Source organism: Corvus brachyrhynchos, unplaced genomic scaffold, assembly GCF_000691975.1.
Source record: "Corvus brachyrhynchos isolate BGI_N302 unplaced genomic scaffold, ASM69197v1 scaffold1, whole genome shotgun sequence".
Taxonomy (NCBI): Eukaryota; Metazoa; Chordata; class Aves; order Passeriformes; family Corvidae; genus Corvus; species Corvus brachyrhynchos.
In genome coordinates, this window is record NW_008237222.1 from 10,648,441 (window position 1) to 10,665,215 (window position 16,775).

The window sequence follows — 16,775 nt, forward strand, 5'->3', positions numbered from 1 at the left end:
CTCAAACAGTCCTAGGGAGTGACCCAGCATTATCCCTGCCACTGCCTCTCCTCCTGGGGAGCCACCAGGAGCCTCCCCACACACCATCTGCTCTCCGCAGGTCACTTGCAGGTGCCCAAGGACATCCCTCCCACACCATCTGCCTCCACACCAGGCCGCCTCTCCCCATCACCCCCCCTGCCCACTTCAGCACACATCCCTGGGCCCTCTGTCTCTGGAAAACTTCACTTGTGCCAACAACACTAAACTTCATGGACAAACTCAAGTCTTTATTTGGTCTCTCCATGACTGGATGCTTCACACAGAGTGCAGAAACTTGCTGCTACAAAACCTCATTGATGCGCACACAGCAATGGCAAGCCTGGCATCCCTCGGGGCTCCCAGCTGCTGATTCCAAGCAGAACACACCCTTGTCTGGCTGCGGATGTCAAACGGCACAGACACACACAGACACTGCCCTGTGTGTGGCCAGAGCTGTCCGCATGCGGAAGGATTATTTTTAGCCCGACAGTGATCGAAATGTCAGAGAGGGTTCTATTTATTTTCTCTGGAAGGCTTGTTGCTTGAAATCCCTATTGGCAGAGACTGACGCTGACCCTGCTGTCACAATAGGGCCTGCCATCCAGGTCTCTCATCCCTTCCCACCCTTAAAGAAATGTGCAGTTTGGCAGGAGGGGAGGGTGACTGGCCCAGAGTGCCTGGCAGGGCTGGCAACCTTCAGAAGGCAGGTGCTCATCCAGCTCTGCATCCCAACCCATGCCCACCCAGCCAGGCTGCAGCTCCCCCAGATTCCCCAGCCTTCCCACATCCCAGGGAAGGTCTCACTGAAGCCACAATGGATAGCTATAAAATGTGAGGAACACCAGCGCTGGCTTTTGGAGCAGCTGTGCAGTCAGGAAGAGCAGGCAGGCCACAGGCTCCTCTCGCTGCCCTTCAGTGATGTGAAGGACGAAGTGTAACAGTGCCAAGGTCTCCTGGTGCCCTGAAAGTACACAGAGGACTCCCTGGAGGTGGAGCAACCTGTTTCTTCCTGCTCCTCTGACACTCACCCCACACTCAGCACTGTGCCAGGAGCAAAGCTAATGACAATTACAAACCTGTCCTGGCTCCTGTCCAGCTCACAGAACCCTGTCTGCATGCAGAGCTCTAGGATGGGACACCTGTTCCCTGGGGTGATGGCACAGCACTGCAGAATGTGGCAGCACCCAACTGGGTCTGCATTTCCCAGGGTACCAGGGCATGACACATCACGCACCGACATCTTACGCACAAATTTTCCCTTTTCTTGTTAGGGAAGCAGACTTGAGGGGGAATGGCTGCTCAGAAAAGCACTGGCACATCTGAGGTAGAGTTTGTTTGCTTGCTAATGGTGTCAGAGAGGAGCAGTCATGGCCTATATTCACACAATAGTGAAGGAGAGCCTTGAACTACACCCAGCTTAGGGACTGTAGTCCATAGATAACAAGGAAGAAAAGTCAGTGTTTTCCCTTTGGAACTGCCTATTTACATCTGAAAACTAGCAGAGACCTTGCCCGGAGGCTGGGACAAACAGCTCCTTTTACTGCCTGCTTCCCATGAGGCTTTCCCCTCCCTCTCCAAGAGGAAATTTCCAGTAACTGAGGTATAAAAATTAATGCAAGACTATGCTCCAGAGCCAGCTGTAAAACTCATACAGGAGGAGTTTCCCATCCCACACCTCACCATGGCAGGCTGCCCACAAAGCAGGTCACAGCCTTCATGAGAGAGAGAAGAGGCAGCTCTGTCTGCACCCTCCTGGTGCAGATCAGGCTTTGGGGGGTAGACCAAGGTGCCCAGACCTGCAGGAATTTCCAGCACAATGCGCCAGGCAAGATTCCCTAACAGAGGTCTTGGGTCCCTCAGGAGGTTGCAATGCTGGGACACCATGTGGTGCAGCAGTCCATGGTTTCATTAGAGATTTCATGGAACGAGGGATGGAAACAGAGAGGAATTTGGTGAGGGGAAACCTTTTTCCTCCTCCACACTTGCCACCATGCCACAACCTGGGAATAACCACTAGGACTCAGCTGAGTGGCAATCTTTAAGAAATTTTGAAGAAATGTCTTTCTGCCATATCCCATTCATCCTTCTCCTGGAATTTACATATAAGAATAGGCTTTGTGCCACATGGTTTTCCTGCAAATGTGCAGGAATTGTCTTCCATGGCTGACGGGCTTCTCCATGCATCCAGCTGTGTGTGAAGCTTTCAAGGAGCTGTGATTGCGTATTCTGGCACAGCGGACCAAGGCCTCATGTTTCTCCCAGCAGGCCTGAGGGAAGGCAAGAAAAAAGCTGGGTAATTAAATAGCACTCATCAGAACATGTGCAAGAGTCAAACAGCAGAAACATCCCTCCTGTGCACACTCTTGTATGAAGCTGTATCGACACTAACCTGCTGAAATCCTCCACTTCCTGGGCTAAGCAATCCATGGGCCCACAGCCTGCAGCAGCACCCCTGCTGCTGCCTGCCCTCCCTAGCCAATTCTCACTCCTCTTCTGGAAGGACGTTTCGTGCTAACATGAAACAACCAAAACCAGTGCTTTTCCAAAGTCCTGCCACCTCCATAAGCAGGAGGAACAAATGTATTCCTGGCTAGGAAAAAGTAGCTGATTTCCAGAGTGCCCACAGGTCACACCCCAGAGCATGGCAGCAAAATCACAGGGCTGGGATGGAAGGAGGAAGGTGGCACATCCCAGAACTAATTTCACCTTCACTGGTACCTCTGAGCTCAGATAAGGCCACCAAACTGTGCTAGACATGTGTGTCCAACACACTGCAGACTCAGCCAGGTCTGCTGGGATTTGGGAGCCTGTTTACCCAGGGGATTTCAGCAAATAGGAGATTAAGTGATTTACAATGCTTTAAAATCATGTTCCTCGATATCTTTACTAAAGCAAAAGTGAAGCTATGGGTAATTTCTTTAAAGGAGGGTATAAACGTGGGTGGCTGACAGCCAGTTCATTATATCAGAATCAGTTTTCATTAGCAGAGGAAGCTTGTGTGCTTATTAATTGTTTCTCTAATTGCTTTCTCTCCCTGCTACCAGGGCAGCCTGCTGCCTGTCTGTGCCTGGAGGGCAGAGTCCTGCATAACTCATCCCTGATCTGCTAACATGGGTAACTATAAATAAATGGTGACATCTGAGAGTGGAGGAGGAAAGGGACTGTGCTTCTCAACCTGAGATAGTCTAGTCAGCTTATGCAACAGAAGGTGACTGGTGACAATCTGTAGTTATTAACTGAGCAGGACTATTTCTGATCGCTGAGGGCTCTGACCTGGCTGACATAAAACAAAATTCCCCATCTCTGAGCTGGAGCTGGATAAACTTGGACTAACAAGAAGTTGCTAATTATTTAAAGTGAAGAAAATAGCTGTATGTTCTCCACTAAGTATTTTAAAACCATGAGGAGCTGCTTAACTTCAATATCTGCTGCAACTTACCTGCCCCAAAAATAAAAATGCCCATTTGTGACTACAAAGGAGTCCCTTGGGAGACTGAAAGGCAATTGCAAGTGCTCCAAATGAGCTTTGGCAATTCTTGCCATTGGATTTAACACCTTACAGTCACAGTCATCTCTCTGATTTTAACCCTCCTCCCTTCTGCCACCAGCTGCTGCTGCCAGCATGCAGTAGGCACGCTTGCCTCTGGCTCTCACAGCATGGCACAGTCACCTAAATGGGGCCAAACCTGGTTTAATTAATGCGGCTGCCATGGAGTGGGCAGTAGTGGGGCTCACATATCCCTCCCCTCGGCACCAGGGAAGCAGGAGGATCACTTAGAGGTTCCCTTGGCTTGCCCTGCTAGGAGGAAACAGTACTTGCCTGGGAGACCCTGCCCATGCAGAGGGTAAGAGCTGGGAGGGACAGGATGCTGCAGAGAGACCTTGCTGCAGGGACACACAGACAGGAGTGAAAGATGGGGAGAAAGAGCCCTGTATTCTCCTTTGTCCCTGCTGTAACCTGAATCACTCATCTGAGCATTCAGCACCCTGCACTGCCTAGAACATGATCCTCCAGGATGTGGAAGTCTGAAGGCAGAGAGGGGGAAGTAGAGCCAGGTAATAGACCAATGAGGACCTTGGGGAGGTGAAGCTACAGCTCCACCTCCTGCAAGTAGGGACGCCTACCTGCGCAGGTACCCGTGTTACACACAAGCACACTCACACACACCCACCATTGCTAGCAGCAGAGGCAGCCACAGAGTCCATATTTTCTAGGTTTTGTTTCTATATCTGCAAAAAGCAAGTTTGCTTCTGTTTCCGATTCCCTGTAATTATCGTGAAATGCCTTCAAGAGAGCAGCTCTGTCTTTTCGGCTGAGTGAGTCTTTGATGTCCAGCACTGCACTCAGGTGTTCCTTCCTTCCAAAACAATAAGAGGGCAGGTCAGTGAATGAGTCAAGAAAATAAAAAAAAGCTTGTTTCCTATCACTCAGTTTTGCTGGACCAGACCAAAGATTGGAAGCTGCTTTTTGACACCCTCTGGCTACCTAAGGGGGAGACCATATCCCAAGAGCTGTGTGGGATAGGGCTGAGCTCATGGGTCCCAAGCCCAGGGCACACAGCATCCCTGTGAAGTATTGAAAATGTTCAGCTCAGGTCATTCCTAGAAAAAGGCCTGTATCTATCATAAAAGGTTTCAGATAACTCAATGTATGACCATTGGGAAGCATTTCTGGTATCTTTTCTCCCCTCAAATGGAGCTAATTCTTGTTCATCTGGAAGGAGGATTTTGTTCTGCAGAGCACTGTTCTGTTGAGCAGGGTAACACCATACTGGATATAAGTCAAATGTAACCAAGCCAAACAGCTTGAAACAGAGAAATCTGTTGTAATCAAGAGCAGTGCATCCACTCACACCAGGAGGACCTCCTCTGAGATCTGGGTCTTCTGAGAATTTTCTATGCCCACTTCCTATACTATATATATACATATATATATATATCATTGCTATGCTGTATCAGATAAGCAGCTTTTTAGCTCAATAGCATCTTCAAAAGTAGTAAACTAAAAAAGAAGTAAGAAACCAGATGAAGCATAACATAATCTCTTTGTCTTTCTTTTTGTTTTTTTCTTTGCCTACAGCAGTCCTTCATACAGAAGTCTAGAGACTTCCCTTGCTGCAGGTTATACCATGACTGTCATGTTGAATAGGCACTGAAATAATTATCTACCATAAATTGTCTCCCCCACATTTGAAGGTATTTACACTTTTGGCCTTCACAGCATCCAGTGATGGAGAGCTCTAAACTGCAATCCTGTCAAGTTGGAAAAACACAGGCACTAGCACAGCACATCAGAACAAAAGATAGATGCAATAAACCACAGGCTTTGGAACTAATGCAGTTAGCTCAGATCTCTCCTTCCTAGTAAAAGCTGTGTTTCAATTCTATTAAGTTTCCTGCAAGAAATATAAGTGTATATTCTTGCTGAATACACCTAGAAATTTGTGAAATTAGTTATATAAGGTTCGGTGAAGTGTTGAAGCCAAAAGCCAAGGGTTTGGAAGTTATGAAATGCCTGAGTTAAGGATGTTCTTGAAACCTACATTTGACACACATGTGCCTGTAAATTCTTCATTCAGGTAGTACTTCTCCACAGCATTTCTGCTTTGTTGACAGCAACTTCATCCATCCTTCACCTTCACAGATGGTTCCACCACCAATTCATGTCGGACAAAGTTATAAACCAGGCACCAGTGAGTACATTCAAATGGCCCCTGTGCCTGGCCCAACACACTGCAGAAGTATCACAGGACTAATATTGTTGTAGGTCTTCTGGTGTCAAGTAATCATGTAAGAAAGCACAGAAGTCAAACCAATAAAAGGCATTACCCGAGGTCAGGAAATTCTTTTAGAATGGGCAGAAGTGCTATTTTCATCCCCTCAGGATCAGAAGTTTGAAGAAGTTCTAAAATTGCTTTTATGGGATCCTTGAGAGAACCAGCTGCAGGACCCTGGGGAGAGAAGCAATGATGTGTTCAGGGCAAGAGAAACAGCACACCGTGTTAAGACCTGGACTTGTGTCAGACTGGGAATCTCTCTGTGTGGCTTAGAAGCTTTGCAGGAGTGTTTGTGCACGTATAGAAATGTGGTTTTCCCCAGGGTAGCAGAAAAGAACCTGGAGAGCAGTCACAGACTGGTTCCAGGGTGTCTGGGCAACTATCTTCAGCAGTGCAGAATCCCCTCCTGCATTTGTTTTGGCAAAGTTGGCAAATGTACCTCATTTTTACCTAAATTGCCTGTCCTTTCAGGGCCGTTTCACCCTGTGAGACATGGTTTGCTTCTAGAGGTAAGCACAGCCCCGTGCTTGACCTATGTGAAAACAAGCTTTGTTGGCCAAACATACTGGCATTTCTGCTACCCCAAAACAAGCCCAGGGACAGAAAAGCAACCTCGGGGACAGGATGAGGGGTCACAGATCCTCTAAGAGAAAAAAGTGGGAAACAGGGCTGGACAGTGTAAAGAACATGACATGGTTGGTAGATGCTGCATACGATCAACTCCCTCTAATCTGCACACAGGAGAAAAAAGTCTCATCAAAAAACACACAGCATTTTTAGCAGAGCTGGAGAAGCAGAATGCAGATGAACCACTAAGAGAGAACTTCAGGTCTTGCTCACATTTTTCATCAGTGCAGTAATGCAATTAAATTGCTTCCCTGAATTATTGATGCCACCACATCAACAGAGACTCTGTGACAAAGCAAACCTGGAGAACGGGCTGCTAAAATGGGGCAGGAGAAGCCCAGGTTCCCCTGATCTCCAGAGGGCATTAGAAACAGCAGTCACATTCTCCATGTGACACCTCTGCATTGAACATAAATTAAAAATAATAGTAATACTTGAAGACAGCCTTCCCCCTCTCCCCCTGCACTGCAGGCACACAGCATGTCTAGCTCTGCTCAGTGCATAAGCTGTACTCAGCTCCTGAGGCACTGGTACTGTACAGCTTCATACTTGGCAAGCTCACTATTACAAAATGCTAATTAATTTGAAGGCGTCAGATTTAGTTAAGCACTACACAGACAGGCAAGGTCAGAGGCAAACAGCCTGCAGTCTAATAGGAAAAAAAGAGAGGTGTCTTGTCAGCAGTGTTTAAGTGCCTTTGACACGTAATGCTCTTAGGAGAAAAGCAAGGTATTTCCTAATGTGTTTTGGGAATGGAGGGGAAGGAAGAGCCTGAAGAGAGGGCAGGGAGCAGGTGCAGCCTATGCAGAAACTGCACAATAAATTCAGTCTGCAGCAGAGTACATATTTCGCATGCATAACCGTGTGCCTCATGACTGAGGATCAGGCTGTTCCATGCAAATCACTTGTGCATTTCACCTCCAAGGTTTTCGGTGCTCTCATATCAAGTAAGAAAGTGCACACACTGGGGACACTGGTGAAACAGTGCTAACCAGATGCAGCCCTTTTCCACCCAAGCTGAATGTAGGGTTTTAATAGATAAGTAGATTTCCTGTATCTCCTTTGCACTATTCCATGCACATTACATCTAAAGCTGATGCTGAGCACAGCATTACTGGTAAACTTCAGAGTTAAGATTAGAGAATCTTCCTGCTATTGCCCATGGCTCAGTTGCTCAAAGCATTGATTCATCTGTGATTGATCACTCCAGGAGAGGTAGGTCTTCAGCTAAAAGCACTGTCAGCTTCCAGCTTTCCACCATGAAACTAATGCATTCATTATAAACTGAGAGGATTTTAGAGAAGCCTACAGGCGATCATTTTTATTTCATTTTATTTGTTGGACAAGGTAAGAATTGCTGACAAATGGCTTGCAAGGGACTCATCTGTGAGAAAATAGATTTTCAGTCCCTAGCACTTAAATTGGCAAGTTGTGAGAATGACTCAGCATTTGTGAAATTATTAAAACCAGTATAGCCACGGGGGTTTATATGCCCTGTCCCAGATGAGTCCTGTTACCAGACTGACTTTGCAACTGCTGCTGTGCTGCTCAGCCCAGCCCCTTATGAAACACCATGCTTGGACATTCCCAGCCTGCATCTGCTAATGAGCCATGCCAGGGACACTGCACAGCAGTGATTCTCCAACTGGACCAGCCGCAAGAGGGGACACTGCTGCCACTGCAGTCCTTGCCCTTGGGTAATCAAAGGACCCATGTGACAGCCTGGTGGCACCCACAGATGCTGTGTGCAGCACTGCAAATGACACCAGATTATGAATTGAGCAAAGAGGCTTTTTTAAGCTTCTGAAGTTGTTTCTGCAAAGCAGAACCAGTACTTCTGCACAAGTTTTCTTCAGAGGTGTGGCTCTGCTTTTACACCCAATCTTCTGCAATGCGCCTTTACCTCCTAATGGTGTGAGGTGTTTACCCCTGCAGGAAGACTCGTTCCTCTCCACAACTGTCAGCAACCACAACAGCATCAGCATGTTTTTGCCATGAGGAAACGCCACAGCACAGGGAAATGTCTCAGGCAGCCATTATCCCAGCTCTGAGGGGCTGGAAAGGGCCTGTGGGGAGGGAGGGGCTGGATGGAGCGATAGTAATGCACACCCCATGTCCAGGGAGGAGCAGCCATACAGGACAATCCACAGAGCAGGTGAAGATGTGGAGCAGCCTCTTTGGTTCATCACTGCAGAGGCTCAAGGGAAAGCACTGCCACTCGATGCCACGTACCAGAGGCCTGATGGGGGGAGCTGGCAGCTTTGGAGCTGTCTCACCAGCTCAGAGGAGCAGGCCTCATTCTTGTGTCAGTGGCAGCAGTGCGAAACTTGCCTCCTCCAGTCACACATTTCAAAACCATGGACTAACAGCTTCTGACAGATCAGAAGGGCTGTCAGCACATCTGACTGTCATTTCTGTGAAGCTTGATACTCCTGTGGTAAAAACTCTTAAGCTTTTTTGTTGCTTTCAGAGTCTTTTCCTCTGCTGGTATTGCTCTTGATGAAAGAGAGCAAAACTGTAACCATATCAAAGACTTACTAAGCACTCTTTAAAGATGGTTTGCATCATCCTATGATCTTCTTCTATCTTGTTGACAATCCTCCTCCTCTGCATAGAAGATGGTTTCCTGGGAGTGGTCAGAAGGGCCTGCATATATTCTGTAATAATGATGGCATTGACAGCCTTGACAAGGGCCTGTTCCGGAGCAAAGACACCCAGATTAACTTCCCTGCACTGAGCAAGGTCCAGACCACACCTATACCAGGGCAGACAGCAGATATTCTGCCCATGCAGATGGCTGTCCCACTTCTTTGCTTAAGTATTAATTTTAAATTCTTGATCTAACACTTGGACAACCCCCAAGCTGTATGTGGATGACATAAACCTTGATGGTAAGTGCAGAGACATCCAGTCAAAAGCAATGGGACCAGTTAGCTGAGCCAGAGGTCACTCACACTCCAGAGCTGCAGTGACACTTGGCTTGGCTAAGAAATACAATCACCTGGGGAGAGCTTGGGCTATAAAGCTAGAGGCAGCCTCCCTGGAGCATCCACACTAGACACAGGGCCCTTGGGCACACATTTGTGGCTGGGCACAGAGAAGTCACCTGGGCAACTCCCTCTGAGCTCCCACTACCTGCTGAGGAACCCCAGTGCAGAGGCCATGCAGTGCCCAACAGGGACAGTGAGTGTTTCTGAAGGGAGGTGGGCTGCTGCACAGAAACCACATTTCATTAGCAATTGAAATCAGAGCAGTTTTAGGCTGCAGTCCAAAGGTACAGGAAATCCCCAGCTCTGTCCAAAACAGACAAAGCAAGAGACAGAGAGCTCTGGCACAGCATTTCACCACTGAGCTGCTGCTTGCCCCAGAAGTAATGTGACATAATGTCCAGTGACAGGCTTTGAACAACAGCAGACTAGATCCTATTTTTTCTCTTCCATTACCTTTTTCCATATTGCAAAATGTTAATTAAAATCATCACTGACAAAGAGACTGCAGACCTGGGAGTCCCCTGCTTAGGAGGACATGTGGCACACATAGCAGCAGCAAATCCAGCCTGCACACAAGAGAGGGTACACCAGGTACCAACCTCATTGCTGAAGAGATAGACTCAAGGGTGTTGTGAGATCCTAGACAAGTTGTTTAGGCTACTGTAAAGGTGAAAAAACTTGGGTACTTTGTGAGGTTCTCTTTGCCAATGCTCTGTGTGAGAGACTATGCCCTTTAAGAATCTGGACTTTTCACCCCTCTGTGTCCATTCCACATCAAAGGGATAAATAATCCTTACAAATAAAGTTGAAGCACATTAGAAGCTGAGAAGATTTCCAGTATAATGGTATTGGGGCAATGGTAGGATCAGAGGGAGCCTAATGCTCCCCTCTGTATTTGGGAGGTACATTCAGTTTCCCCGTTTCTTCACTTGTTGATTTCTCTGCTGAAATTACAGAAAGGTCCCAGCTGTCACTGTCCATCTCTGGTGGACAGGACTGAGACCACTAGATATTTAAAAGCCCATTTGACAACAGGCAAAACTGTAGTTTGGATTAATGTTCTAATATTGTGCCATCCAAAAATTCAATTATTAGTTTTAGTGATTTCACAGAATAATAGAATGGTTTGGGTTGGAATGGACCTTAAAGATCATCTAGTTCCAACCCCCCTGCCATGGGCAAGGACACCTTCCACCAGAACCGGTTGCTCAGTACCCCATCCAACCTGGCCTTGAACATTTCCAGAGGTGGGGCATCCACAGCTTCTCTGGGCAGCTTCTTCCAGCATCTCACCACTCCCACAGCAAAGAACTTCCTCCTGAAACCTAAACCTACTCTCAGTTCGAATCCATTCCCCCTTGTCCTGTCACTACATGCCCTTGGAAAAAATCCCTCTCCATCTTTCTTGTAGGATGATTTCCTGAGTAACATCTTGTTCTCACTTTCTTACTTATTTCTTACCTCATACATATCTGTTTTTTTCTTCCCAAAGGTCAAAAAGCTTTGCTTTAAGGATTCAAGGATGTGGTCAAAACCAGTGTCACACTTTTTGAAGTGGTCCTTCAGTGTTCCCTGAGGAAAAGAATCAGAGTCAAAGGGTGCACCTGGAGAGACACTGCACAAACAACAGACACAGATCATTGTGCCTTTGCTCTTTCTGCTCTTGGAAACAGACTCCTCCACAAACTGCAGCATCCTGTGCCTTTATTTCAAAGAAAAGCAAAACATGAAAGAAAGAAACAATTCCAGCTCGGGAAGGATGTACTAACTTCTTAAGCCCAAACCTGGAAGACTGAAAGCTGAGCCCTAGGTCTCCTGTTCCCCCCCAGGGTTGCCCATGCTCCCTGTCAGAACCACCCCCAGTTCCCATGTAGATGTGTGGGCCCATGGGACAGGCTGGCACTGAGCTCTGGAGACCAAAACTGCACGGTGTAGCCAGAGTTTCTCTTGTCATTTCTTTTTGCTGCCTTCATCATGCCCGAGGGATCCTGTGCAATGAGCCTGAAGAAGCTCAGGGGAGCCTCCCAGGGAATTGCACAGGATCACACACTTCTAGTAGCCTGGAATTCTGTGTTTTCCAGACAGAAGGGCGAAGGGTGTCTGGGCTAATAGGCTGATACTAGAAAGTGTGAAGGAAGGGGACCTTATCTCAAGGAAGGGACACATTTCTGGTCAGCTTTCTTTACATCCTGACTACCTAGCACAGCCCTGGGCTCTGTGAGTTATCACTGTCATGGGAAGATGCCCAGCTGATGGGAATGAATAGGTACCAGGTGAAATTCAACTTTTGGGATCTGGGTACCCATCTGTAGCACAACAACAAACACACAGTGAAACTGGGATCCCAAAACTGGGAAAGGTGAAGCTGTCCATACAGATTCTGACAAGGCAGAGGAGAGTACTGGTCTTGAAGGCCAAACTATGGCTTCACCCTTTCCAAATCATATCATGAGAGGGAAGTGCATGCCACTCATATGGTCTGAAAACAGTCAGAATTAAAATGTGTCTCCCATACCTTGACTTTAGAAGTGATGGTCTGCAGAAAATGCTCCATAATATCATCTTCCATCCTGTCTAGAAATGCATTTACCTTAACATTCTGGCCAGTGCTGACACTGCAAATGTATGTTAGCTTATGCCAGACAGTTCTGTTAAAAAAAATAAATATGGAAAGTATTGATCAGATCAAATCATGCTATTCTCTCAGATCAAAACTCTTTCTACTGTAACCAACACAGCTGCCTGGGTAATTGAACGGACACATGCTCAGGTCCAAAGCCAGCTCAGTGACCTGCATTTGTGCACTCGTTAAGACACTGCCACAAGGACATGAAAGCTCAGTGCACTCAAATGCCACTTGTACCCATCACTAATGAGATCAGATCAGTAAAAAATTTTAGTATTTTTAAAAACAAGTAAGCATGAAGCAGCCTCAACAAGTAGAGTCTGGGTAAGCATCTGTGTGCCTTCGACAATCTACAAATACAAGGCAAACAAATATCTTCCATCAGAACAGTCTTCCAGTCAGGAAATCCTGGTTAAAATTATCACCAGCTTGAAACCAGACATTTTAAATTCTGGAAAGGCTCAGTGTACAACTTCATTCTCAGTAACACTGTAAAGGATTACATAAAAGAGACTCATAAGTATTCAGTCTAGGATCCAGCATCAGCAACAGACAAATACAACAAACAAAGCAGCTACCTAGGCTCAACACAATGCTCTGATGTCAAGTAATCACTGCTCATATGTTGGATTTTGGCATTTTGCTGACTCCAGAGATCCCCAGATAACTTTACACAGGAAGAAGAGAAGCAACTTTGTTTTCTCCGTTGCTGCAAGTGCTTCTGAAATTAGCTCGTAGGTTCAAACATCCTCCTCCACCCTTCTGTGCTTTATTGCTTCCCTCCTTCCTAGCAACCCCAGGGAGAGCCTGGTATATTCCATGGGGTTTCATTCAGCAAAGCACTTAAGATTGCACCTGCCAAGTGCATTAGCACACACATCTCAACACAACCTTTATGAGGCTTTCCTGCTACAGGACGATCAAGCCAGGGAAAGGAACGACATCACAACCCACGGCAGGGTTAGTCAGGATAGTGTCCCCACATGTGACACAGCGCTGCTGCCTGCCTCCTGTTCAGTGCAAGAATGGGGAGATGGCTACAGCCCCTGCACCTGCAGGGCCTGGGAGCAGGCAAAAAGTGGCAGTACAGCCCTGCCAATGCAGCAGTCAAGGCCCTGGCCAGTCACCCACAGTCAGCCCCCATCTGAGCCTCCCTCTTGCTGGGGCAGCCAGGACAGCTCTGAAGGGGTCTTGCTGACAGCAGCTGGCTTCCTCCATGCTTAAAGGCTGGTGTGCACAGGGTTGGATGACCAGATCCAGCTGGAGGCAAGGTTGGCCTCATACTACAGTCAGAAGGAGATCAGACCAGCAGAAAACTCATTTTGATCCCCATGTCACGAGGCTCTGTTTTCTAACCTGAGAAGGCAGCAATTCTCCAGGACTCGTAAGCTGGTGCAGATCTGCGGGCAGCCATCAAGCTGGAGAAAGCTTCTTACTTCATCTTCATAGCTAAATTAAAACAGGAAAGAGTACCTTTAATCTGGCACGCTCCATAACATGTCTGACAGCAATAGCAAACTCAAGAAATATTCTGTGATTGTCTTTTTAGCACACATTTTCAATCCCCAAGGTGGGATCTACAGCATGACAAAGACAGTCTCTGCCCTGCCCAGCTGGTGAGGAAGAGAAACACAGGAATGGCAGGGAGAGCCCTTGAGCTGCCTGGGTACCCCTGCCAGGGACTAAGAGGCAGGAGGTTGATTTGCAACACTTCCTTCTGGGAAGCAACTCAGGCTCTGCCGATAAAGCAGCAGAACAAAGTCTCAGTGTGTATGAATAACCCACAAGGTCTGTCGACTGCTTTGTCAGTCTCAGTCTCACAAACAGTTCCTGAACAACTCCATTTTATAGGAATTTCCTTCCTCTCATCATGTGGAGGGTCAAGGATCTTAAATCAACTCTCCGTCTGAAATACCACCTGTAACCAACAGTCCTGGCATTTTCTGCTGCGGGGGATACACAGGGTAAGAAATACCCAAGAACAAAAAGCAGATGAAGGGAGTCAGAGGAAGTGGTGAGAGGCAAGATGAGAAGACATTCATTCTCCTATGAGAACCAGGACAGAGCAGAGCTCCCCACCCTCCCACGGAGCCAGCAGAAAACACTGTGCCTGGGAAGCACAGCCAGGGTAGGAAGGTCTAGACCTGGGTACTGGACACATGGTTGCCCCTCTTCCCAGGTGTGTTTAAGGTCTGAGCCTCTCCAGAACATCCCCCAAGGCCTTATCCTGTCCCAGCTAGTCCAGACACACTCTGTTCCTTCAGCTTTAGTCCAACAGCAAATACTGAGGACACAAACAGCAGTGAAGTGCTGTCTCTCCGGTAACAGCTTGATGAGAAACAGCCATCAAGATCCAGGTGAACATAGCATCACCAGCTGCTTCATCAGGGTTTCTTTCTTTTGAGCATTAAGAATGTCACCAAGGAAGAAAACAGCATCCTTCCTACCTCTCCAGGAATCTCAGGCACTCCTCCAGGCACTCAGCTTCCACCTTCTCGCTCAGGCTCTCACTGACTTGCCTGGCAGTCTCTGTCTTCTCTGTTAGTATCTGTGGATTACAACATGTGAGAAGAGAACTGGCCAGGGCCATTTGTTCCCTATGCAGTGAACAGGAATACATCCTACTGCTTACCCTGCAGCAAATCCCTCTGCCCTCTAGGCAACAACTTCAGTTGAGAGCCCTTGTGGAAATAGATGTACTTTTCATTAACCTGATTGTAATGCCTGACCCCACACCTTTGCTACCACTGTTTTTGTTGTGGTCAGCAGGCCTGTGCTTGGGGAAAAGCTTGTCCCTGCAGATGTTCTCTGCTGGCCACATCCAGCCCGGCAGCTCAGCTCATCCGTAGACCTGCCATCTGTGGGAGCAGCTGTGCTTCCATCTGACTCACCCTCACAGACAAATTTGGGTACAGCCACTAAAAAGAAGGTCAGACAGATCTAACTGTGTGCCCTGCACCTCTACCAGGGTCTCTACATGGGGTGCCTGGAGAGGGCAGGTGTCACCTTCCCAGCCACCACCACTCACACCTGACACAGAGCTGTGTGTTAAACCCTACTGCACATGTCCTGCCCCACTGACCCCAGCTGGGTGGCCCAGGTGTCTGCAGGAGGTGGGCTATGCCAGACAGCTCAAAATTCACCCCATATTGGGCTGGCTTGAGCAGGTGGCAACCTAATGGTGCCCATTAGTTGCTCTGTGGAAACAAAAGCTTGCAAGGGGAGGAGAGCCAGATGGATAAAAGGAGACAGATGGACCCATATGCTGTGCTCTCCCAGTGTTCGTCAGCCAGGGACAAAGGGTGCCTCACACCCTTTTTTCCACTGCTTACAACAGATGTAAAAGCTCACCCAAAAGGACAGGATAAAATACACCACCCCAAAGTGTCAGAAAACCACGGCTGATGAGTTTCCATGACACCTTGTTCATTTTCTATCTGAAGCTTAAGTGTCAGCCTGAGAAAATTGAGGAGGTGGTAATTTCATAAGGCTTTCCTATTTATCCAGGCTTTTCCATCACCCACCCTAGAGCATTCAAACCTGTCAGTTGCATACACAACACAGTGAAACAGCTCATGCTGAAGCATGGCCAGATGTTACAGATATGAGGACTAGGGGATTCAAACCAGGCTTTGTCCTAGTTCCTGTTAGAAAATTTTTCACTGTGAGTCAGGAGCAGGAAAAGAAACAGCTTGGTAGCTAAAAGTCCCCCTAGCACAGGTACATCATTCCTCCATTGCTCCAGCAGGTGCAGGGCAAGGCAAGGAGGAAACAGTTCCTGTTGTGAGCTCTGCATTTGGTGCCTGGGTTTGGGATTGGCCAGAAAAGCCAGTGCTTGCCAGCTAAAGCTGTATCCTCACAAGGAAAACCAGCTGCTGTTGATCTGCAATGCTTCCAAAGCCTGAGGTTGCTGCCATCCCAAAGGACCATGGAACTACTTCCCTCTCTCATGACCTGAAACGGGACTGCCGCTGGGGTGGTGGAAGTGGAGAAGAAAGATACAGTCATGGCAGCCCACAACCTGCCCCTGATCTCTAGCACCACTTGAGCCCACATGTAAACTCCAAGATTTATTTTAATCCTTCTGCCGGTCTTGATCCAAACACCCACTGCCCACACAGGTATGTGCTGCTCATCAATCAGCAGGGTGTGCTCCTGCAATGCACTTGGAGCACTTGTCTTTGCTGTGCTCTGCAGAATCCCCTTGCTCTCCCTGATCCACCAGGGCAGCAGTCTCAGCAGGGACAAGCAGGGAGCAGCCTGCCTGCATTTTGCACTGCCAGACATGGGGCCCTGCCACAGCTCGGCAGCTCTTCCCCTTTTATAAAAGCACTTTGCAGAATTCACACAGGGCAGACTGGGTAAGATACACCACAACTTGCCAAAAGGTTACAGGAAGATCCAGGTGCCTGTATGAAAATGCAGCTTCAGCTTGAATCAGCTCAGGCTTATCCTTAGTTTAGTAAGGCTTTTTTTTTCCTTATGTATGCCCAGGACAAAAACATGTTTGGGAGCAAACAGACACAGTTTAAGTATGGCAGCCAGCTTGCAGGATTTTAATACATTGAGCTTAGCCTGAGACATGCAAAACTGAGTCTTGCCAAATACCCACATACTTGTGTGCAAAAACATGACTGCCCTGAAGTATGGGAGCTTTTCAGTTCCCCCCCGTTTACCTCAATGACTGCAGCATCCGCACAAGGGGGTTTCCCAATATCAAAGGCTTCTTTCAGG

General features: G+C 47.7%; 1 protein-coding gene across 1 annotated transcript; it reads right to left on the reverse strand.

The window, feature by feature from the left end:
• Nucleotides 1-248: 248 nt before the first annotated feature.
• On the reverse strand, nt 249-16,769 carry LOC108445417 (exocyst complex component 3-like protein 2). The gene is made up of 9 exons (XM_017729108.1): nt 16,718-16,769; nt 14,489-14,589; nt 13,398-13,490; nt 11,931-12,063; nt 10,877-10,987; nt 8,964-9,119; nt 5,851-5,972; nt 4,194-4,379; nt 249-2,288 (listed from the first exon to the last, which is right to left on the reverse strand). The coding sequence occupies exons 4-8, from the start codon at nt 11,982-11,984 to the stop codon at nt 4,199-4,201; spliced, it is 624 nt and encodes a 207-aa protein (XP_017584597.1). The 5' UTR covers nt 11,985-12,063; nt 13,398-13,490; nt 14,489-14,589; nt 16,718-16,769; the 3' UTR covers nt 249-2,288; nt 4,194-4,198.
• Between the last annotated feature and the right edge of the window lie 6 nt (nt 16,770-16,775).

What these genes read in the sequence shown, in the direction of transcription:
- LOC108445417 (XM_017729108.1), bottom strand. Translation starts at nt 11,984, where the DNA reads ATGGAAGATGATATTATGGAGCATTTTCTGCAGACCATCACTTCTAAA. An exon ending in AAAAAACAGATATGTATGAG is followed by an intron (nt 9,120 to 10,876) that starts GTAAGAAATAAG and finishes GCTCCGGAACAG; the next exon opens with GCCCTTGTCAAGGCTGTCAA. An exon ending in CCATCTTTAAAGAGTGCTTA is followed by an intron (nt 5,973 to 8,963) that starts GTAAGTCTTTGA and finishes TTCTCTCCCCAG; the next exon opens with GGTCCTGCAGCTGGTTCTCT.